General features: G+C 49.4%; 1 protein-coding gene across 2 annotated transcripts in view; it reads right to left on the bottom strand.

Moving 5' to 3' along the window:
- Positions 1–23,823, bottom strand: part of PNKD (PNKD metallo-beta-lactamase domain containing) — a 97,306-nt gene that overhangs the window by 13,131 nt on the left and 60,352 nt on the right. Inside the window, exon 1 of one of the 2 annotated variants that reach the window (XM_049768040.1) lies at positions 12,346–12,529. The exons of the other annotated variant lie outside the window; for it this stretch is intronic. Within the exon in view, the coding sequence (XP_049623997.1) occupies positions 12,346–12,506 (161 nt within the window). The 5' untranslated portion in view covers positions 12,507–12,529. Of the gene's footprint in view, positions 1–12,345; positions 12,530–23,823 lie in introns of those variants that run through there. 2 annotated transcript variants of the gene reach the window in all.

Genomic DNA, 23,823 nt, shown 5'->3' on the forward strand with positions numbered 1-23,823 from the left:
ACCTGCGCTAGCCTTGGACGGACCGCGGTTCGATCCTCCGGCATCCCATATGGTCCCCCAAGCCAGGAGCGACTTCTGAGCGCATAGCCAGGAGTAACCCCTGAGCGTCACCGGATGTGGCCCAAAAACCAAAAAAAAAAAAAAACCAGTATCCCCAATCCTGGGCTAGTCTGTACCCCAGCATTCCTAGCCAGTGAAATGGCCAGACAGGTATAGAGGCCTTGGGGGAAAAGAAAAAAAAAAAACAGAACATTTAATTTGAAAAGGCTGAGGGCCAACTCCAGGTTTCATATTTGTTTGTTTTCTTTTTTTGCAATACCTAAAGGTGCTCAGGGGTTTCTCCTGGCTCTATGCTCAGAAATTACTCCTGCTAGGCTCAGGGATCAAACCTGGGTTGGCCACATTCAAGGCAAATATCCTACCTGTTGTGCTATCACTCTGGCCCTGCCAGGTTCCTGATTTAAGGCTATAGAGCCCCAAGGGTCCTTCTAGAGCCAGCTCCACAGCACAAAAAACCAGGGTAGGATTGTTTTGTTTTGTTTTGTCTTTTGGGGCCATACTTGGTGGTGCTCCTGGATCTGTGCTCAGGAATCACTCCAGGTGGGGCTCAGAGGATTCGTATGGAATTCTAGGGACCAGCTGCAGGTCGGCCTTCTGCAAGGCAAGAGCTCTGTTTGCTGTACTCTCTCTAGTTCTAGCCCTGGTAAGACACTCACTTGGGCCAGATAATGAGTATAATGGTTAGGGTGCTTGCTTTGCATGTGGTTTGCTGACTGAGCTTCAATTCCTGATATCTCATAGACCCTTGAGCAACAGCAGGAGTGGTTCCTGAGTACAGGGCCAGTAGGCAGTCCTGAGCAGAGCCAGGGCTTTGTCCTCCAACCCCAGGAGAGAAAAAAAAAATCAAACAAACAAGTGTGTAAACTCTGACTTTGAATCCAAAAGATAGATCAATGAAAGAAGTGCATGCCTACCCTGTGCCCACCATGGCCCATTCCCTGCACCGCACAGTCCCCTATGACTGCCCAATATAGCCCTAGAGTGCATCCTCCCTTACCCCTACACACCACTCTGGTGGTCCCTAACATCGGCAGAGTAGCCCAGATCCCCAGCCCTGCAGGGCCCCAGCAGCACCCCATTTTCAGGTACAGGCATGAAACAACTGGCCCTGGTAGCTGAGAATTGCCAGTGGGGACTTCGACACTCCTGAGCACCCTTTGGGAAACCCCCTCCCTGCACAAAAGACTGAAATTAAGGGGCCCCAAATGTGGCTCAATGGTAAAGCTCTTGCACTGCATGTGTGAATGTCCAGGTATGTACACACAAACACACATTCTTTTTTTTTTTTTTTTTTTTTTTTTTTTTGTGGTTTTTGGGTCACACCCGGCAGCGCTCAGGGGTTATTCCTGGCTCCAGGCTCAGAAATTGCTCCTGGCAGGCACGGGGGACCATATGGGGCACCGGGATTTGAACCAATGACCTCCTGCATGAAAGGCAAATGCCCTACCTCCATGCTATCTCTCCGGCCCCACAAACACACATTCTTAAATAAAAACTACCTTATCACTCCCAAACTTTGGACTTTTTTTTTTTTTTTTTTAAACTTTGGACTCTTAACTGCTTTGAGAGTCCCAGTCTAAGACCTAAGGAATCAACTTCTGCAGGCAATTGGGAAAGACCCAGATTGTGTCTCCTGCTGATCTGAGTGCCTGGGATTCTTTCCTTCTTCCTTCAGAAAACTTTCCAAATTCACTACTGGTCTACTCCTAAAATTCCTTTCTAAGAGCCAACAGTGTACCTAGATGATCAGGCTGAAGATCGAGAAGAGGCTGACTCTTCATCAGGACAACCTCCCCTTAACTCCCCGAAATGTGGAGTGGCAGGAACTGGCTCCACGTTGGACAGATCAACTGGGTTTCAATAGGGTTTGTTCACTTGTCTTCATTTTCTCTGGGCCATACCCAATAGTGTGTCACCCTAGTTCTGTGCTCAGGAACTACTCCTGGCAGTGATAAGATTTGAACCAAGGGGCTGGGCGGTGGCGCTAAAGGTAAGGTGCCTGCCTTGCCTGCGCTTGGACGGACCGCGGTTCGATCCCCCGGTGTCCATATGGTCCCCCAAGCCAGGAGCAACTTCTGAGCACATAGCCAGGAGTAACCCCTGAGCGTTACCGGGTGTGGCCCAAAAACCAAAAAAAAAAAAAAAAAAAAAAAGATTTGAACCAAGGCCTCTGTCAACATCTCATGCACCTTAGCCTTTAAACTCCCTCTCAGACCCCCTAGAAGCAGTTTGTTTGTTTTTGGATCATACCCAACAGAGCTCAGAGGTTACTCCTGGCTCTGCACTCAGGGATCACTCCTGGTGGTATTCAGGAGACCATATGGAATGCTGGAGATCAAACCCTGGTCAGCTGTGTGCAAAGCAAGTGGCCTTTCTGCTGTACTATCTTTTTGTCTCCATGAGGGGAGATTCCCTTGACTAGACCACCCTGAAGAGCCTTTGCCCAACTGGGATAATGCCTGGCTAGACAGTTTGTGAGCCAGATTGAGAAAATCTAGTAACAAGAAAAGCAGAGGAGAGACCGGAAGTGCCTTGAGCCTTATGGAGACATGGCTAGGGTGTACCTGCCTCCTCCCACAAGTTTCCAGGCACAGCTGCTGCTGGCTACCCCCAGGGACTTAGCCCTACCTCGATTTCCCTCTCAGTGAAACACACTGTTCTTTAACAGGAACAAGATCCAGAAAACTCCTGTGACCTTCGAGATAAGCCTGCACACTGGGGCCTATGGCAGAGATCTGGGGCTTAGGTCAAAGATCCAGGGCGCGGTCAAAACTGGGGTCTAGGCCCCTGGGCACCCTGCCTAACAGTGTCCTGGGGTACTGGGGAAACAGGAAGATCCTGGCCTTTCTGTTGGCCATGCTCCCCCTTCCTGGACTGATTCAGCATTCTCAGGAACTACCCACAGTCACCTTGGCAGAAAAACAGAAAAAATTAGTTCCCTAACTGAGACCCAATGGGAGGCAGAAAACCCTACTGTGGGATGGGGGTGGGGGGTTGAGGAGCAGCACTGGGGCTTCCTCTCAGGGGGCAGCGGGTCACAGCCTGCCCTCACCACAGAGCAGCTTCTCTGGTGCCTGAGCCTCCTCGGAGGACAGCTGGGGATGGGACACAGCCACTCTGCCTCAGGCCCCTCCCCTTGGCACCCAGCTGGGAACACACAATGAACCCCTTCTTTTTCCTCTCCTCCCCCAAGCAGTTTGAGAGCCCAGGAAGGCCCAGTTCCCCCATCCTCAGGCCCAAGACCTCAGCAGCAAGGGGAGGCCCTGTGTCCTGCAGAAGGGCCTAGGAAGGTCCCCCATTGTCAAGGACAGGGCCTTAACCCCTCCCCTTCTCCCCAGACTTCCAAAATAATCCTCTTCTGGAAGGGCTCCAGACTCCATTGGGACTTGAAATACAGTCCAGGATGAAAGCAGCGAATACCACTTGCCTTTTCTCTCGTGCACCCCTTACCAAAGACTTCATGGTATAAGGCGTTCTCTGGGGAAATCCTCTATTAGGGGGAGCCCACTGGAATGTTCTAGTTGTGTGTCTAACTGGTACAGGCTCCTTAGGGACAATGCTTTGTGATTTCTCAAAAGGGAGAGAAGTTGGGGCTGGAGTAATAGTACAGCTAGCTGGTAAGGCACTTGCCTTGCATGTGTCTTACCTGAGTGGGATCCTACGCATCCCATATGGTCCCCCTGAGCATTGTCAGGAGTGATTCCTGAGAGCAGAACCTGAGCATCGTTGGATGTGACCTAAACTACCTGCCCCATACACCTAAAAAAAAAAAAAAAGGCAAACAATAGTACAGTGGGTAACACACATGCTTGCTTGTGGCTGATGAATCCCTAGCACTGCCTATGGTCCCCAAACCTACCAGGAGTGAATACTGAGCACAGACCCAGGAGTAAACCCTGAGTATAATGAAGAGCTGCTGAGACAGCCAGCTAATAGCTGGGGAAAGTTTCCCTGCTCAGGAGGCATCTGTTTCTTCTTGTCACAGGACACAGAAGCTCTCCTTGCAGGTGACCAAAACAGATCGCCATGATCAGTGGCCAGAGAAACAGTACATTGGGTAAAGCGCTTGTTTTGCACACAGCAATTGACTTGGGCTTAATCATTAGCAGCCCCTGATCCCTTCAGGAGTGATCCTTGAGCACAGAGTCACAAATAAGCCCTACAGGGCTCGAGCAATAGCACAGCGAGTAGGGCATCTGCATTGGCCGATGCGGGACCCAGGCATCCCATTTGGTCCCCTGGCCTGCCAGGAGCGATTTCTGAGTGCAGAGCCAGGAGTAATCCCTGAGTGCCACCAATTGTGGCCCAAAAACCAAAAAAGAAAAGAAAAAGAAAAGGAAGTCCTTAGCTCTACAGGGCTAAGTTCTATCAAAACAAACAAACAAAAAAACAAAACAAATACAGGGACCCAGGACTCAGAAGAGTTAGATGAATACCCTAGGTGAAATCCCCAGCACCACTTAAATAACTCTCCTCCCCACTGTAGGTCCATGATGGACCCCCCCCCCCAAGCAACATAGACTGGGCCTGAGCCCCAATCTGTCATGCCCACACAGTAAGGCTAGAAATCAGCAGCAGTAGCCTCCAGGGTTCTAACATGGCTGGGGGGCGGGGGTGGGGGTGGGGTGGGGGTGGGGAGTCCGTCCTAAAGTACATTTAATGGGACCAAGCCAGAACCAGGCACAGTGTCTGGAGGAAATACATTAATGAGCAAAGTTTTCTTCCCTCCTCAGGTCATATTTTGTTTGAAGGAGAAAATCAATAGACAAGTCGATAGCTAGCATGAACCGCAGAGAACAAGCAAGCAGGGAAAGGACTGGGAAAGCACCTGATCCAGAGTTTGATTTCCAGCAAGCATGGTTCCAAGCATCATTAGGGGTAGCATTATTGGAGAAACCCAGGAATCCCCAGCATTGTCAGGTCTGAGCAACACTGTGTCTTTGGGACCTTGCATTAAATTGAGAACTGTAAGTGGGACCCCCTTATCCCTGACCTCCTGGGCATCACGTGGGAGTTCTCCCACATCTACAAAAAAAAAAAAAAAGAAAAGAAAAGAAAAGAAAAGAAAAAGGCAGGAAAGAGCTGGAGAGGGAGAGAGAGCACAAGAGGTAAGTTATTTTGCTGTGAGGATAAACTCAGCTATGCTCAGGAGTTACTCCTGGCTCCACACTCAGGCTTGGAGGACCATAGGGGATGCCAGAGACCGAGCTCAGGTAGGCAGCGTTTAAGGCAAGTACCCTAAGTACTATCACTCCAGACCCACCCAGCACTACATCCTGGAGCTCAAGTTTTGGCCCACCAGCCAGTTGGCTGAGAACCACAGGGAAAACGAGAGATGAGATTTCAACAGGTACCTGATGGAAAAGAAGAGAGCAGCAAGCTTCATGGTATTTGGGGGCAAGGTGAGAAAGCACAAAAAGGCTCTGAGAAGCTGAGAGTGGTAATGTGAGCTGTGACCTGGGAATGACTGAGTGAAGAGGAGAATAAAAAAAGGGTAAGGGTGTGTGTGTGTGTGTGTGTGTGTGTGTGTGTGGTGTGTGTGTGTAGAGGCAGGTCACATGGTGCTTAAAAATAGAGGGATTTCGTGTGGTGTGTGTGTGTGTGTGTGTGTGTGTGTGTGTGTGTGTGTGTGTGTGTGTAGAGGCAGGTCATATGGTGCTTAAAAATAGAGGGATTTCGGGCCAGAGAGATAGCACAGTGGTGTTTGCCTTGCAAGGATGTGTGTGTGTGTGTGTGTTTGTGTGTGTGTTTGGGAGGGGAAGAGGTTCTATCAAAACACATGTCACATGTGTGCTTAAAAAGTCACATGGTGGGGCCGGAGAGATAGTACAGCGGTAAGGCCTTTGCCTTACATGCGGAAGGTCACTGGTTCAAATCCCGGCATCCCATATGGTCCCCCAAGCCTGCCAGGGGTGATTTCTGAGCGTAGAGCCAGGAATAACCCCTGAACATTGCTGGGTGTGACCCAAAAACCAAAAAAAAAAAAAAAAAAAGTCACATGGTGCTTAAAAATAGGGGGATTTCAGGCCAGAGAGATAGCACAGCGGCATTTGCCTTGCAAGCAGCCGACCCAGAACCTAAGCTGGTTGGTTCGAATCCTAGTGTCCCAATATGGTCCCCCGTGCCTGCCAGGAACTATTTCTGAGCAGACAGCCAGGAGTAACCCCTGAGCACCGCTGGAGTGCTCAGAAAATAGGGGGATTTTCAGAACTGAACAGAGAAGTGACATTAGTGACTTTTTTTTTTTTTTTGGTTTTTGGGTCACACACAGCAGTGCTCAGGGGTTACTCCTGGCTCTATGCTCAGAGATCACTCCTGGCAGACTCGGGAGACCATATGGGATCCTGGGATTCGAATCATCATCCTTGTGCATGCAAGGCAAACGCCCTATCCCATTCTATCTCTCTGGCCCCAGAAATTACATTCCTGACTAAAGTCTTCTGTTTCATTCAAGTTGTCATGCAGAGAATACTGTGGGAGTTTGGGGGGGGTGGGGTGGAAGGCAAAGAAGCAGCAGTTTAGGAGAGCCCCTACCACCAGAGGAGTAACGTGGGTAGGCAAAGAATTTTTTTTTTTTGGTTTTGGGTCATACTCGGCAGCTCTCAGGGGTTACTCCAGGCTTCACACTCAGAAATCACTCCTGGCAGGCTCGGGGAACCATATGGAATGCCGGGATTCGAACCAATGACCTTCTGCATGAAAGGCAAATGCTATCTCCATGCTATATCTCTGGCCCCAGCAAAGAATATTTTTTGCCTTTTTTTTTTTTTTTTTTTTTTTTGGTTTTTGGGTCATACCCGGCAGCTCTCAGGGGTTACTCCTGGCTCTACGCTCAGAGATTGCTCCTGGCAGTCTCAGGGGGCCATATGGGATGCTGGGATTCGAACCACCGTCCTTTTGCATGTAAGGCAAATGCCCTACCTTCACGCTAACTCTCTGGCCCCATTTTTTGCCTTTTTCAAGGATCGAACCCAGATCAGCTGCGTGCAAAGCAAGCACCACTATACTATTACTCCAGTCCCTAATTGACCAAAAATCGACTTTGCCCTTTTTGCAAAGGTAAATCATGTACTAAAAAATTTCCAGGGAGACATCAAATGTGCAGGGCTGGGGATCAAACTTAGAGAACTTTTTGTTAGTCCTATGAGCATCTTCCAAGCCCTTAGTTTCGATTAAGCTTTGAGGAAGCCAAACAGCTTGACAAGTAGAAAGAGCTTAGGAGGAGAAGTGACAGCTGACCAGCCACAAGTCTAGAAAGACCCAGAGGCTGGTCAAGACAGAAGTGTTTCCTGATGGCAGAGGCCTGGGACAGGTCTGGGCACTCTGCAGACATTTAGAGACATTTAGAAGGGGGCATTGCTCAGAGCCAAACTTGGGAAAGGAACTGAGCCAGGGATGGGAAGTTAGACGGGGGTTGTTGTCGGGAGCAGAGTGACCCAGGGCTGTCGTGGATAAGGTGACCACAGCAATCCAAGACCCCAAAAGCCTGTAGAAGGGAGAAGACCCTGAGTCTCTTGCAGGCAGCATTGGGTTGGTGTGGCTGGCTGCCTCCTGCTTCAAACAGGCCTCAGCTGTTCCAATCATTCCCAACCAGGGAGATGGCTGAGAGGGCTGGAGATCACACCAAGCTTGCTCAGAGCCTTGAGTTTGATTCCATGCATAATGTGGCTTCCAAAACACTGGGTCACTCTGATGGCTACTGACACATCCCAATCCAGTCTGATCCTTCTGTGGCATTCTCAGAAAAGGGGTGGGGGTGGCAGATTCCCATTTCCTCACCTTTCCTCATAAACAACAGCAGCCTAGCACCACCACGCCCTCCACCCTCCATCAGAAATGGCCCAGCTCTACAATTTAACCTTATCCAACTGCCAAACCACCAAATATGCTTCAGATCTATAAATCCTTGGCCTCATGGACATAAATGGCAGCAAAACACTACAAAATTTTATAGTAGTGTCAGTCCAATAGGATCACAGGAAATCTGATGGGAAAGTTACATAGAAATCAACCAAGCTTACTGGGCATAAACAGTAATATAGAAGAGTGAACCAACACCAACAGCCCAGTAAATCCTTAAGACACTGACTTTAGGAATATCATGGAGAGATACAACAGTCATTTCAAATTGACCCTTGTTGACCTAAGTTTGATAATCACATATGCCTTTGTGTTGTAACAAACCATATAAAGTAAATGTTTGTGGATGGGTGACTGGGGAGACTGGTGAAGTGGAAGATCATACTAGTGGTGGGATTCGTGTTTGAGCATTCAATGCCTGAAATGACTGTATTATGAACCACTTGGTAAATCATGATGTTATAATAAAAAAATTTAAAACAAATATAAAGAAATAGTAGAAGCCTATCGGAGAATTCTGTTCTCCTGAGGCCCTAGGTGGCTGGACACCATGTCACTCCTAGGAGGAGATTGCCAGGCCCCTGTTCCAGCCACCTTTCCAGTCATAAACTCTTTCTCTTCTCCCTGAGTACAGACATTAGAGCAGCCTTGACTCCTAGCTCTGATGGCATGTGGGATGTCTGACCATTTGGTGGGCAGGAGTGGGGTTCCCTTAGAAAGCTCCAAAAGGGGGACGGAGAGATAGCATCGAGGTAAGGCGTTTGCCTTTCATGCAGAAGGACGGTGGTTCGAATCCCACCATCCCATAAGGTCCCCTGTGCCTGCCAGGGGCGATTTCTGAGCGTAGAGCCAGGAGTAACCCCTGAGCGCTGCCAGGTGTGACCCAAAAACCAAAAATAATAACAAAGCTCCAGAAGACACCTGCGGCTCTGGCATTCACCCTCAACATTACAATGAACAATGCTGGGGCCAGAGAGATAGCATGGAGGTCGGGTGTTTGCCTTGCATGCACCAGGACGGTGGTTCGAATCCCAGCATCCCAAATAGTCTCCCAAGCCTGCCAGGAGCGATTTCTGAGCATAGAGCCAGGAGGAATCCTTGAGCACTGCCGGGTGTGAAAAATTAAAAATAAAAAAATTTTAGGGGCCGGAGAGATAGCATGGAGGTAAGGCATTTGCCTTTCATGCAGGAGGTCATCGGTTCGAATCCCGGCGTCCCATATGGTCCCCCGTGCCTGCCAGGAGCAATTTCTGAGCCTGGAGCCAGGAATAATCCCTGAGCACTGCTGGGTGTGACCCAAAAACCAAAAAAAAAAAAAAATTTAAAAAAAAAAAAAAAAGGAAAAAGAAAAAAAAAAATTTTTAAAAATTAAAAAAACAATGAACAATGCTAACATTTTCCGTGCCATTTTCTGTCCCATGTTCTTCCATAGCCAATTTCACTCCCCCCTCAGAGACGCCCCCTGTCGGCAGGTAATATCATCACACCCATCCTACAGCTGCAAATGGCTGAGGCAGGGCAGGACTTTCCACCAAGGTGAGGTGGCTGCTAGCAACAAAGGCAGATCCATTTTCACACCACCCCAAGCCATGGTCTTGCAGGCCCTCAGGGGCCCTCCACAGTGTGAGTTGCCTCCCGGTTGTCACATGAGATAAATCCTGGAGAAAAGTGCTTCAGACACCTGCCTGACAGGGGCCACTGGCACATTAGAATATGGCAGCTGCACCTCTCAGCCCCAGCTTGGCATTTCCACCATCTGCTTTCCAGCGACACAGCAGCTATTTGTGGACCTCCCAGCCACACCTCCAGGGGGGTAGGGGGGAGTGAGTCCAGCCACTCAGCCTCTCCCACAGCATCTCTTCCTATCCCATCCCCTCCCTCTCCATCCTTCCTGGAGGCCCCCCCTTACTTCAGCATCAATACTAGCTCACCTCCTCCCCCACCTGCTCCCCCCCACTGTTTCCTGCTATGTTAACAACCCCCCCACACCATGTCCCATTAGCCAAAGGCCTCACCACCCCCCAAGGGACCCCGCTGATTGTTTCCAAGATTCTGGGCGGCAGGAGCTGGAATTCAATTCAGATCTTTGGCACGCCCTGGCTGTGCTGTAAAGTTGGGGGGTTGATTCCAAGGCAAATTTAAAATTGAGGTCTAGGAAAGCTCCTTGCTTACCAAGAAAGTCTCAGAGAATTCTTTAAGACTTGGCATGTTGGGCCTTGCATGCAGTAGAATGGGATTTGATCCCAGGCATCACCTATGGTCCCCTGAGCCCCACTAGTAATGATCCCTGGGTAAACTCGGGGATCCCCTACAGGCAGGAGTAAACCCTGAACAACGCTGAGAGTAACCCATAAAACAAAAAAACAAACAAAAGATAAAACAAAACAAAAGACTTAACATGTCCCAGATACCAATTGAAGGAATAGAGGTCCCAAAAATCCCTTGGAGAGAATTCCCATCTGGAGCCTTTTGATATCAGTTCCTGGTGGAAACTTGTTTCCACTTTCTCAGGCCATCTGTAGGGCATAAGTGTTACTAATTTGTGTGTGTGTGTGTGTGTGTGTGTGTGTGTGTGTGTGTGTGTGTGTGGTTTTTGGGTCACACCCGGCAGTGCTCAGGGGTTACTCCTGGCTCCATGCTCAGAAATTGCTCCTGGCAGGCACGGGGGACCCTATGGGACTCTGGGATTCAAACTGATGACCTCCTGCATGAAAGGCAAACGCCTTACCTCTATGCTATCTCTCCGGCCCCAAGTGTTACTAATTTTGAAAGCAGGGGCTGGAGCAATAGCACAGCCCTAGGGCTTTTGCCTTGCACCACACCTGGCTGACCTGGGTTTGATCCTCCTCTGCATCCCATGTACTCCCCCAAGCCAGCCAGGAGTTATTTCTGAGCACAGAGCCAGGTACAAACCCTGAGCCCCCCAAATAAAGACTGTTTTGAAGGCAGAAAAGTGGATTTAAAAATTCCTCCATAAGCGAGTTGCAAAAAGAAAAGGTGGGGGTGAGAGATTTTTTTTTAAATATGAAGCTATTTGGGGGGGCCGGAGAGATAGCATGGAGGTAGGGCATTTGCCTTGCATGCAGAAGGACAGTGGTTCGAATCTTGCTATATGACCGGTCCCCCAAACCTGCCAGGAGCGATTTCTGAGCGTAGTGCCGGGAGTACCCCCCCAAAAAAATGAAAAAAAAAATTAATATGAAGCTATTTGGAACTGTCTATATGTCTGGATTTTTCCTGCTATACTTAGTAGGAACTTTATCGTGAATGTCACCCAGACTAAGTGATGAGACAGGAATGTCCTACGGGTGAACACACAAGACCCCTTTCATGATTTTTGTCACCCCCACCACCACCCTCAGCAGCTTGTAAGTCGCTATTCCTCAGGCTTCATTTCATGTGAGGGGATACTTGGGGTGATCTGGGGAGGAGGAGGGGTGATAGAGACAATGTCTTCTCTGAAGTGCAGGAAATTCCCAGGCTCTGGGCCTCTCCCACCCTGGCCTGGGGCCAGTTCTCCCAGTCCTGTGTCCAACCTCCCATTAGGGTAGGGCTTCATAGTGGCTAGGGACTCTAGTACCCCTTTCTTCTTGGGGTTCCTTCACTTTTTTTTTAAGTCTCAGGGTTAGAAAAGAGCATAAATAGGGAGACAGGCCGGAGAGATAGGAAAGCAGGAGCAACCGACCCCTTGCCTTACACACCGCCCACCAGGGTTTGATCCCATGTGGTCCCCCAAAACTGCCAGAATAATTTCTGAGTAAAGAGCCAAGAACAAACCCCTGAGCAAAGCAGGGTGTGTCCCAAAACAAAACAAAGCAACAAAAGTGGGATTGATCTGGGGAGAAGGGTGTTTCCACAGGAAAAAGTCATGAAAGGTAGGGAGGGAGCCAGAGAGATAGTAGAGCAGAAAGGGTGCTTGCTTTGAAAGGACTGATCTGGGTTTCATCCCCAGCAGCACATAAGGTGCGTCCCCCGAAACCCCACCTGAGCACAGAGCCGGGAGACAGCCCTGAGCATCGCTCAGCTTGACCCAAAGCCCAAACCAACCAAACAAAAACCAAACATTGGAGGTCGGAGCAACTTCTTCAAGCAGAATCGGTTGCTTTTCAGGGTGAGAGACTAGAAGGGCAGGCGAAAAGAGTCGGGGTTTCCAATGACACTCAGGAGGAGCTGGGGCACCTGCCTACAGGAGGGGGCTTCCCAGCCCCCTTGCTCCATCGCCTTAGCTGCAAGACTTCACACGCCCCTTTCCCCAGCCAGCCGGGTTGGCACACCCCACTTTGTCCTGGCTCGGCTCGGCACGTAATTTCCAGCCCCCCAAGTCCTTCCTTCAAGTGGCCCCAAGTCCATGCATCCGCCCCCTTCTCAATTCTCCCTCTTGCCGGGCCCCGATGGCCCGGACCTGGCCGCATCCCCGGCACTAACCCGATTCGGAAGAGCAGCCGCTTGCTGCGCGCCATGAACAGGCCGCGCAGCGTCCTCCGCGCTCGGCGGCTGCGGGGACTCACCCACAGGACGACCCCGAGCACCAGCAGCCCGCAGCCCGCGACCCACAGCCAAGGCGCGGGCCAGCTCCGCCAGGCCATGCTGGGGGCAGGGGCCGGGGCCGGGCGCCCTCGGCCGGGGCGGAGCCTGCAGCGTGTTGCCGGGCGACGGCTCGACCAACCCCCTGCACCCCACGCGGGGAACCGACCGCAGGCTTTAGGTGGCCCCGCCTGGCCATTGGCTCCCGTCCGCCACGCCCCCGCCTCGGACACGCCCCCTCGGCCGGCCAGGTCGGTAGAGGAGGTTTTGCGCGGGTCAGGACCCTAGGAACCCCAGTCCCTGATGGGCCAGACTCTTGGGGCACCTCCATGCCCTCCCGATCCAGAGTATTTCGGGGAGGTCTTAGAACGGTTGTTTGTTTGCTTTGAGGTCACACTGAGGTGCTCAGGACTTAAGTCTTGGCTCTGCACCCAGGAATCACTCACTGGAGTTCGAACCCGGGTCAGCTGTGTGTAAGGCATATGCCCGATCCACTGTACTATCGTTTCTTGCCCCCTGAAATGATCTAGAGGGAGATTTTGTGTGTGCATGTTGCCAGGGATGGAAACCAGGGTCTCACATATATGAGGTGTGGGCTCTGCTGCTAAGCTATATCCACCCATGATTTGGATGTTATGTTTTTCTTTTGTTGTTGTGGTTTTTGTTTAGGGTCACACCTGGCGATGCACAGGTGTTACTCTCTGGTTCTTCACTCAGAAATTATTCCTGATGTGTTCGGTGACCGAGCTTATGGGGTGCCAGGGGACAAACCCAAGTCAACCAAATACAAGGTAAGTGCTCTTAACCACTGTATTATGGCTCCAGCCCTGTTTTCCTTCCTTCTCTTCCTTCTCCTTCCTTCCTTCTCCTTCTCCTTCCTTCCTTTCTTCTCTTCCTTCTTCTCCTTCCTTCCTTCTCCTTCCTTCCTCCCTCTCTACCTCCCTTCCTTCCTTCCTTCCTTCCTTCCTTCCTCCTTTCCTTCCTTCCTTCCTTCCTTCCTTCCTTCCTTCCTTCCTTCCTTCCTTCCTTCCTTCCTTCCTTCCTTCCTTCCTTCCTTCCTTCCTTCCTTCCTTCCTTCCTTCCTTCCTTCCTTCCTTCCTTCCTTCCTTCCTTCCTTCCTTCCTTCCTTCTCTTCCTTCTCTTCCCTTCCTTCCCAGGGCTTCTCAATGCTCTACTGCTGAGCCACAACCCAGGCAATACTGCTTTTAGGCAGGATCTTTTTCAGCTGGGAGGAATCTCAGCCAACCTAAGGACCAGCTGACACTCATGCCTCCCATTTCCTGTGCATCCCATTCCTGTGTGCCAGGTACTGCTCTAGGCTCTGAGAATGGAGGGATCAGTGGCACAGGGACAATGTTTGCATTCCTAGAACCTACAATTTAGAATCAGTCTGTCAAAGAAACAAATCAAAAGAACAAGGAAAAAAATAATGATGAACCTATAGCTCTACACACACACACACACACACACACACACATACACGTGTTGTGTGTGCATGTGATTACAAATTGTCATCCTAAATAGGAACCCAAGAATCCAACAGAGAGCAAGAGATTTAGAAGACAGAAAGACCAGTTTTGAAACAAGGGAGAACTTCCCTGAGTGGAGATAGATAAGGTTACACAGAGGATTTGAGGATAAGAGGTCACATGCTTGCATGCAGTAGAGCTGGGTTTGATCTCTGGAACCCCATATCGTGCCTAAGCACCACCAGGAGTGATCTTGAGTGCAGAGATAGGGGTAAGCCTTGAGCTGCTAGGTATGCTTAACAAAAAGCTAGAGGGGCTGTAGAAATAGCTCAAAAGGCTAGTTTGCATGATTTGGGGTGGGGAAAGGCCTGAGCAGTCCTCAGGAATCATTGCTGTCTCTGTGTTTAGGGGTCACCCCTTTTGAAGCTTGGGGACCTTATGTGGTGCTGGGGATCAGCCATATGCAAGCCTTACTTGCTGTACTGTCTCTGCCCCAAATGCACATGTTTTGCATGCCAGAGATCTGAGTTTAACCCCTGGCATTTGCATGTTCCCCTGAGCATCATCAGGAATGACCTTGAGCACCTTGAATGACCTTGGCTGTTACCCAATATCACCCTCCCTCCTACAAAAAACAAAAAGAAAAGAAGAGATGTAGCAGATGAGCGGGAGTAATCTGATTAAAATTAGGCATAATAAGAATCAGGATGCAGACAGGGCCCAAGCTAGCCAGAAGCCCACTCACAATAACCTCCACCTCACTTGGGACTCTCCTTGCTACTCTGTGCCTGAGGGTCCCTGCATCGTCCATGCTCCTAAAATAGAAGTGGAATGGATTCGGGCATGCATGGCCACATCTCCAGATTGGCTTGCAGGAGCCAGGGCTGTGCTCTGGAAGGAAGTGCTACAAACAGTAGAGCTAGGGCCTGAGTGACAGCACAGCAGAGAGGGCATTTACTTTGCAGGTGGTGACCCCTTTGATCCCCAGCATCCCGTATGGTCCCCCAGCCTTCACAGAGCGATTTCTGAGTGCAGAACTAGGAGTAATCCCTGAGCACTGCTGGGTAGGGTACAAAAATAAAATGGAAAAAAAAAAAAGTGGAGCCTGTCCAGACTATGCCTCTCCTCTGCCTCTCCCTGGAAGCTGGCCAGGAATGGGGGTTGGGGGGACAGGTGAGCTGCAGTGCCCTTGTTCATCACCCTGGCCAGATGGGAGCTGCAGCCGTAAGTCATTCCTTTCTATCTTTCTGTGCTGTACAGAGCTCTTCAGACCGGAGTCCCAGGATATTTATCCATTTGCACTGTCTGACATAATGGTTTTACTATGTGAAAAATAAAAGCTGGGATCTAGGGTGGGGATTAAGTAAATATAGGATTGTTATGTGAAAGAACTGAAGGATGAAACATCCACCACAAAGCTAAGAGACGAGTTAAAAATTAAATGATCACCCCCAAGTGTACTACATTTTTAGAGGGTCTCCCTCAATCTGGAGGTCAGGGGGCCCCAAAGCCAGTCTTGGCACATCCTGGTCAACCTGACTATGAGTTGGTGCTAGAGTTCAAGGATGTTGTGCCAGGCGAATGGTGTACAGAGGATCTATGGGCTCACTCTGAAGTGTTTGGGGCCTGTTGGGCTGCACCTAGTGGTGTGAAGAGGACATATGGTGCCAGGTATAAACACCTCTTGTATCCTAATACTTGTATTATCTTCCCATCACCACCATGGACTCATTTTGTTTTTGGCCACACTCTGCAATGCCCAGGGATACTCCTAGTTCTGCACTTAAGAATCACTCCTGGTAATGCTTGGGGATCATCTGGGATGCTGGAGATTCAACCCAGGTCAGCTGCATACAAGGCAAGCACCCTATCCACAGTACTATCTCTCTGCTCCCCCTTCCAACTCTTTTTGTTTTTGTTTTTTGTTTTTGGGCCACACCCGGCATTGCTCAGGGGTTACTCCTGGCTGTCTGCTCAGAAATAGCTCCTGGCAGGCCCGGGGGACCATATGGGACACCGGGATTCGAACCAAACACCTTTGGTCCTGGATCGGCTGCTTGCAAGGCAAAGCTGCTGTGCTATCTCTCTGGGCCCCCCCTCCCCTTCCAACTCTTAATCCAATACCTAATCCTGGGTTTTATTTAGAGACCCAGACAGACATGGAGTTTTTTATTTGAATATATAAACTGTTTTTTATTTTTATTTTTGGGTCACACCCAGCGGTGCTCACACCTCTGGCTCTGCACTCAAGAAATCGCTCCTGGCATGGGGGACCATATGGGATGCAGGGATTCAAACCACCATCACTCCTGGATCAGCTGCACGCAAGGCAAACGCCCTACCACTGTGCTATCTCTCCAGCCCCCTCAACTGTGTTTTGGGGGTAGAGGGATATACTGACAGAACTATTGAACTATGTGGTAACAGGGATTGAATCTGGGGCTCCCAAATACAAAGTACGCATGCTAGCCAGCCCTTGGAACCATTTTCTCAGGCCCTAAGTTTTTGTTTGAAACTTGAAAATGTTAAAGACTGGTAGTGTTTGGAGAACCATATGGTACTGAGGTTAAAACCTGGACTTACCACAATCCATACTCCAAGTAACTTCCTTCCTTCCTTTCTTTTCCTTTTTTTTTTTTTAATATCTTTATTTAAGCATCATGATTACAGACATGATTGTAGTTGGGTTTCAGGCATAAAAATAGCAACATTCCCACCACCAATGCCTCCCCATCTCCCTCCTCCCTCGTGCCCCTGCCTGTATTAATTATTTTTGTTATTGAGCCGAATCTAGCCACTCAGGCTTATTCCTGCCTCTGCACTCAGGAATCACTCCTAATGGGCTCAAGGGACCATATGGGATGCCTGGGATCAGACCCAGGTCAGCCATGTGCAAGGCAAGTGCCCTGCCCACTGTAATATCACACTACCCCCTTCCTTTTTTGTTCTGTCTTTTCTTTCTCCTTTCCTTCCTTTCTTCCTTCCTTCTTCCCTCCCTCCCTGAAACACTCAGTGTTCACTGAGTTGTGCAAGACAGGTGCCTTATCCTCTTTACTATATCTCTGTGTACATCTTTTCTTTTTTCTAGTGGTACAAGGGATCAAAAAGCCTCATACATGCAAGTCAAGTAAGCTACCACTGAGCTACTTTTCTGGCCTGGGCTCTTAATTTACTTTTCTAAGAGCCACTTGCTCTTATTGAGGTCTTGGGCCCATGAAGTGCCAGACATCCAACTTTGTCAGACATGCCCTCTTTCCGGGCCCTTTGTGCATATACCTTGAGGGCCTTGGGCCTGCTCCCTTCCTGACTCATGGTCCACAAGTCAGTTTCTCAGTGGCCTGGTTGAAAAGGGCACGCAAAGAATCAGGGTAAACATCAACTTCCCACCTACATGCTATGGAGGAGGCTGAGGGGAAAGGAGCCCAAAAAACTTGTTCACAAAAAGCCCTTCCAGAGCAAAAGTCATTCTGCCTCTCTTGTGTCTACATGGGAGGAATTGTGGGGTATTGTTCTGTGCGTTTGCAGACACGCCTTACTGTCAGGGAAGGCTGTGTGCCATGCATTGTATTGAGAAATTTGGACACAGTCCCTGTCATGGCAAACGAGAAATGCAGGCTCAGGCAGGGACTAGCCAGGAGAGAATACCAAGGGGGATTGAATCCTAAGTGTCAGGTCAAACATTAAAAAGATTACTTGTAATGACCCAAGATACAGTTTATGAAACATGGGAGCTAAGGAGGGCTGGGGACCAGAATTAAAGGTAGTGTTTTAGGTGACTCTACTGGCTCAGGCATCCATCCTCCCTTCCTGTGGACTGTTCTGAAAGATTTTCAACACCTGGCCCATATCTGCTCCCCCGTTCTCACATATAAGAATGTTTCTGGGGGCTGGAGAGATAGCATGGAGGTAAGGCGTTTGCTTTTCATGCAGGAGGTCATGGATTCAAATCCCGGCGTCCCATATGGTCCCACGTGTCTGCCAGGAGCAATTTCTGAGCCTGGAGCCAGGAATAACCCCTGAGTGCTGCCAAAGGATGTTCTGGACTAGGGGACTGGAAAGTGTCAGATGGGATCACATCTGGCTGTGCTCAGAGATCAATGTAGATTTGCTTATAATTGTCCTAATTCCTGTTCTATTTTTTTTTTTTATTTTGGGCCACATCCGGTGATGCTCAGGGGTTCCTCCTGGCTATGCCCTCAGAAATTGCTCCTAGCTTGGGGGAACCAAATAGAATGCCGGGGGATCCAACCGCAGTCCATCCTAGGTCAAACGCGTGCAAGGCAAATGCCTTATCACTGTTCCACCACTCCAGCCCCTTAACTTCTGTTCTGCCTCTCCTGCTTCTCTCCTGAATTTATATATCCTGCAGCCTAATGCTTATATTCCCTGAGCCCCTTTCTCTATTTCATTTATGCCAACTCTAAATCCAGTACTTGCTTCCTGCAATGCTATCCATATTCCGTTTAGACATTTTTGTAGGGGGCCAGGTGGTGCTCAGGGGTTACTCTTGGCTCTACACTCAGAAATTGCTCTGAATAGCTCTGCCTCTCCCCTGAAATTTTTATTAATACTGTTTATGTGCCTCGCTAAGGATTTCCCTGTCTTCCTGAAGAGGAAAATTCTTATTTTTATTTTATTTTATTTTGGTTTTTGGGCCACACCCATTTGACATTCAGAGGTTACTCCTGGCTATGCACTCAGAAATCGCCCCTGGCTCTTGGGGGGACCATATGGGATGCCGGGGGATCGAACCGAGGTCCATCCTATGCTAGCACTTGCAAGGCAGACACCTTACCTCTAGCGTCACCTTCCTGGCCCCTGAAGAAGAAAATTCTTTTTGTTTTTGAACCATACCTGGAAGTACTCAGAGGACCATGTGGGATGCCAGGGATCAAACACAGGTTGGCACGTGCAAGGCAAATGCCCTACCCACTCTGTATGATTAACTCCAGCCCCTGAAGATGAAATTTTTTATTTCGTTCATTATCTGATCCTTCAGTAGGCCAACTAAAGACTTACTAATGTTGACAAATCTAAAGGCAAGGTCCCTGCAGAATGGGGTCATATGTCTCTCATTTGTTGGGAGACCTTCCAGAGGTGCTGGGGGCCACGGGGACTAGACCGGGTGGAAGGCCAAGCCAGGAATGAAACTCGTGACCCGTGCTCCAGCCCCTTGTACTGTCTTCCTGTGCCCACAGCCCCTCAGAGGAGCCATACTGCTTCCCACCTCAGGCTTGTTCACCAACACATGGCAGCTTCTTGTGGTGGGGCATCAGCTCCAGTGCTCACCCCTCGTGCTGGACAGAACCTGGGCTGAATGGTGGCAGAGGGCTGACAGCTAGGGCAGTTCTTCCCAGAGATGTGGGGTCATGTCCAGAGATTTGTATTTTTCCCATCATTACCACTGAAGTGTGTGTCAAGGGAGGACTATATGGCATTTAATAGAGAGAGAGTAGGGATGCCGGGAAGCACACTATAATGCCAGACGTCCATTTTACTATCACCAATGAGTTATGCAGTCTCAAATGCCAGAAACACAGAGGCTGAGGATCCCTGACATCTGAAAAAGGAGAATCACCAAAGGTGATAAAAGCTCTACAAACAATGAAAGCAGAAAGGCTTCTGGAAGACCTTTACAGAGCACCTCACCGTTACTATCATTATTATCATTATTATTATTTTGATTTTGGGGCCACACCGGAGATGCCCAGGGGTTACTCCTGGCTCTATGCTCAGAAATTGCTCCTGGCTCAGGGAACCATATGGGACACCAGGGGATCGAACTGCGGACCATCCTAGGTCAGCCACATACAAGGCCAATGCTCCACCACTGCACCACCGCTCCGACCCCACTATCATTATTATTAATAATTTCATTATCTTTTTTCTTTTTTGGGGTGTTGGGTCACACCCAACAGTGCTCAGGTGTTACCCCTACCTCTATGCTCAGAAATCACTACTGGTGGGGCTAGAGAGATAGCCTAAAGGTAAGGCATCTGCCTTCCATGCAGAAGGATGGTGGTTTGAATCCCAGCATCCCATATGGTCCCCTGTGCCTGCCAGGGGCAATTTCTGAGTGTGGAGCCAGGAATATCTCCTGAGCGCAGCTGGCTGTGACCCAAAAGCCAAAAAAAAGAAAGAAAGGAAGGAAGGAAGGAAAGGAAAGGAAAGGAAAGGGGAAGGGGAAGGGGAAGGGGAAGGGGAAGGGAAGGAAAGGAAAGGAAAGGAAAGGAAAGGAAAGGAAAGGAAAGGAAAGGAAAGGAAAGGAAAGGAAAGGAAAGGAAAGGAAAGGAAAGGAAAGGAAAGAAATCACTACTGGTAGGCTTGGGGACCATATGGGATGTTGAAGATCGAATCAGGGTCCGTCTGGGGATGACTGCGTGCAAGGCAAATGCCCTAATGCTGTGATATCGCTCCAGCCCCATTTTAAATTTTTCTTTAGTTTTTGGGTCACACCTGACGTTTTTGTGAGTTACTCCTGGGTCTGTGCTCAGAAGTTACTCATGGCGGTATTCAAAAGACCATATCAGATGATGGTGATATTTAGGTTTAGCTACTAACTCTATGCTCAGGACTTACTTCTGGCTCACCCTGGCAGGCTGTGGGGTCATATGAGGTATTGAGGAGCAACTTGGGGTCAGTCAAGCAAGCACCTTATACTATCTCACTGACTCCTTTCATTAGGGGGAGGGTCAGGGTATGCCTGTAGTGCTCAGGGGCTGCTCCTGGCTTGGTGCTCAGAAAATGGAACCCAAGCCACCTGTGTGCAAAGCAGTGAGCTCCGCCTGTTGCATTTTCTCTGCCCTACCACTATGCCCTACCACTTGCGCCACTGCTCCGCCTGTTGCATTTTCTCTGGCCCCATCACTATTCCATAACTCTTTTGGCACATACTTCTTTTGATATATTTCAGAGTCTGAGGTCATTTTGTAGTTCTGGCCGACACCTCCCTGGTCAGTCTGCACCAGGAAGACAGGGAGGGACCTGTCTTTAGCCAAAGGTAGAGGGGAGGTATGGGGAAGAAAGGAGTGAGCCAAGCCTGGCCCAGAGCAAGTGTCAGGAAGGGACTGTAGCATGAATGAAGTGATTGATAGAAACAAAAAAATGAATGAGGGCTGGAGTGATAGCTGGTAGGGCACACAGCCAACCCAGATTCTACTCCTGGCATCCTATTTGGTCCTTCCGAGTGCTGCCAAGAGTGATTCCAGAAAGCAGAGCCAGGAGTAACCCTCTAAGCATCTTCAGGTGTGGCCCAAAATTAAAAAATCAAGAATGGATGACTAGAGAAAAAAGAATGGATGATTGGGGCTAGAGAGATAGCACAGTGGTAGGGTGTTTGCCTTGCAAGTAGCCGATTCAGGATGGAGGTTTGTTCCATATGGTCCCCCGAGCCTACCAGGAGCGATTTCCCTTTTTGGTGGGGGGCACACCCAGTGATGCTCAGGGGTTACTCCTGGCTGTGCGCTCAGAAATCGCTCCTGGCTTGGGGGACCATATGGGACACTGGGGGATCAAACCTAGGTCTGTCCTAGGTTAATGTGTGCAAGGCAAATGCCCTACCACTTGCGCCACTGCTCCGGCCCCTCAGGAGCAATTTCTGAGCACAGAGCCAGGAGTAACCTGAGTGCCGCCGATGTGACCCAAAAACCAAAAATAAATAAATAAAAGAATGAATGACTGTTTTCCTACTGCCACTAAGCACTGTGACTGTCAAAGACCTACCTGTCCCTGGTCTGGCCAGTGGGTTGGAATATCTGTGGGAATAATGTATAGGGTCCCCTCAAGAGAGCAAGCTCTGTGCACCACGAGTTTCTTCATCTTGAGAAGGCTGCTGCATACAGCTAGTGTAAGGTACCCACACACGGGGTCTTTGCCCATGAACTCTACAGTTTGGGGGAGTACTGTGGAGGTTACAGCTTGCTCCTTGGACCCAGTTGGGAAAGATCCCCTTAATAACATGTCAGGAGGTGGACAATTTTAGAGGATCTCCCTTGGTGGGTGGGAGTGTCTCCTGGCCCCTGAGTGGGGACCATCAGGTGTCCATTCTCACTCCCTCCTCCCCTCGGTGTCTGTAATCCACCCTTAGAGGCAGGGTCTGCCTCAGTCTTCGCAGCACAGCTCAGCACACTGCCAGCAGCCAGACTGCCAGCAGCCAGACTGGCACTTGGGTGTTCGCAAGCATTGATGATGGAGTTTGTGAGGATGAAGATGGTGGCGAGGTGGTGACCACGATGGCTATGGCGATGACCAGGATGGTTGGAGCTGTTTGAATGGCAGAGAAAAGAGAGATGAGGTTGGACCGGGAAGGAGAAGATTGTCCCCCCACCCAATCTCTTCATCCCATTTTCCCCTTTCCCAGTAAGTGCTGGAATCCTGGTGCCTTGGAAATAAATACGGTATTTTCCGGCGTATAAGACAACTTTTGAAACAAAAAAAAAGTCAACCGAAAATCGGGGGTCGTCTTATCCGCCAAGTATATCCCGAAAAATGTTTTAATATGCCGCTAAACGAAAATTGTCTGAATATTGCCACAAAACGAATTTTCCAACTCGATCCTGCACCAATCACTGCAAGGCTGCTCGGACCACCTCTCTAACTCAGCCAATCCAAGCAGGCTTTTGATGCATGCAAATTAGACAATGTTCTGTACCGAATCTACACTGTAAAAAACCTGCTCAGATTGGCCAGAGTCAGAGAGGAAGTCTATTACAGTATAACCTTTGCTTGTTATGATTTGCTCACTGTGGTACATACAGTTGCAGCACAGGAACATTCTTTCTTATACAGCGAATATAGGCCTAACCCTATATTTTAACTGCAAAATTTCTATATACGACCGGTCATCTTATACACTGGCAAATATGGTACCCTCCCATCCCCATTTTCTGACTACTCACATCTAGACAGTCCCCACCTGACTGACTAGCCTCTCTGATTCCTCCCTCCATTCTGCCTTCACCTTTTACCCTAGTCATCTGCCATTCTAGGTCAGGTTCACTCCTCCCTCCCTCCTTTTCTCTCTCCCTCCTTCCCTCCTCCCCTCCCTTCTTCCATCCTTATCTGGCATTGCTTAGAGGCTAATCCCAGCTCTGTGCTCTGGAATTACCCCCCTGAAAATGCTCAGAAATACCCTATTCAGTGCTGGGTTTAAACCAGGGTTGGCCCCATGCAAGGCAAGTACCTTAACCTCTGTATATACTATCTGCTTCACTGCCCCTTCTGTCTCCTTGAGCAATTTCTCTCCAGAGTTGGAGTGTGATATCTCAAGAGACAATGAGCTTTATATGCAGAATGATAACAGCTGGCTGGGTTTGATGATTCCCTGAGCATTGTCATGAGAAAACTTGCTCTCTAAGCCCTCCCCTCCCCCAATCATCAACCATTGGCCACTCATTGACCCAACCAAGAGGACACAAATCTTTAGTTTTCCTTCCGACTGCTGACATTGGGTCTACTCAACAAGCATGGCCCATACAACATGGTAGCTCAATAGTTCTTAACTCTTTTGAGCCTAAGACTGGAGCCAGGGAACCTATTAAAATAGAAAAGCTTTGCCAGGGAATAGTACAGTGGATAGGGCATTTGCCTTGCATGCGGCCAACTAGGTTCAATCAGTGGCATCCTGTACAGTCCCCTAAACCTTCCAGGCATAACTCCTGAGCATGCCAGGTATGGCCCAAACCTCCCCACACTCCACTCCCAAAATAGAGAAGCATGATAGTATAGCGGGAAGATGCTTGCCTTGCACAGGTTCAATCCTGGCATCCCATACGGTCCTCTAAGCATCATTAGCAGAAATAGAAGTAACACCAGGCACCATTCTGTGTGGCCCCCAAAAGGAAAAGGAAGGAAGGAAAGGAAGGAACCAAGGAAGGGATCCCAGAGTTCTCATTCAGATTTGGCAATTCTG

Source organism: Suncus etruscus, chromosome 2 (genome assembly GCF_024139225.1).
Source record: "Suncus etruscus isolate mSunEtr1 chromosome 2, mSunEtr1.pri.cur, whole genome shotgun sequence".
NCBI classification, from domain to species: domain Eukaryota; kingdom Metazoa; phylum Chordata; class Mammalia; order Eulipotyphla; family Soricidae; genus Suncus; species Suncus etruscus.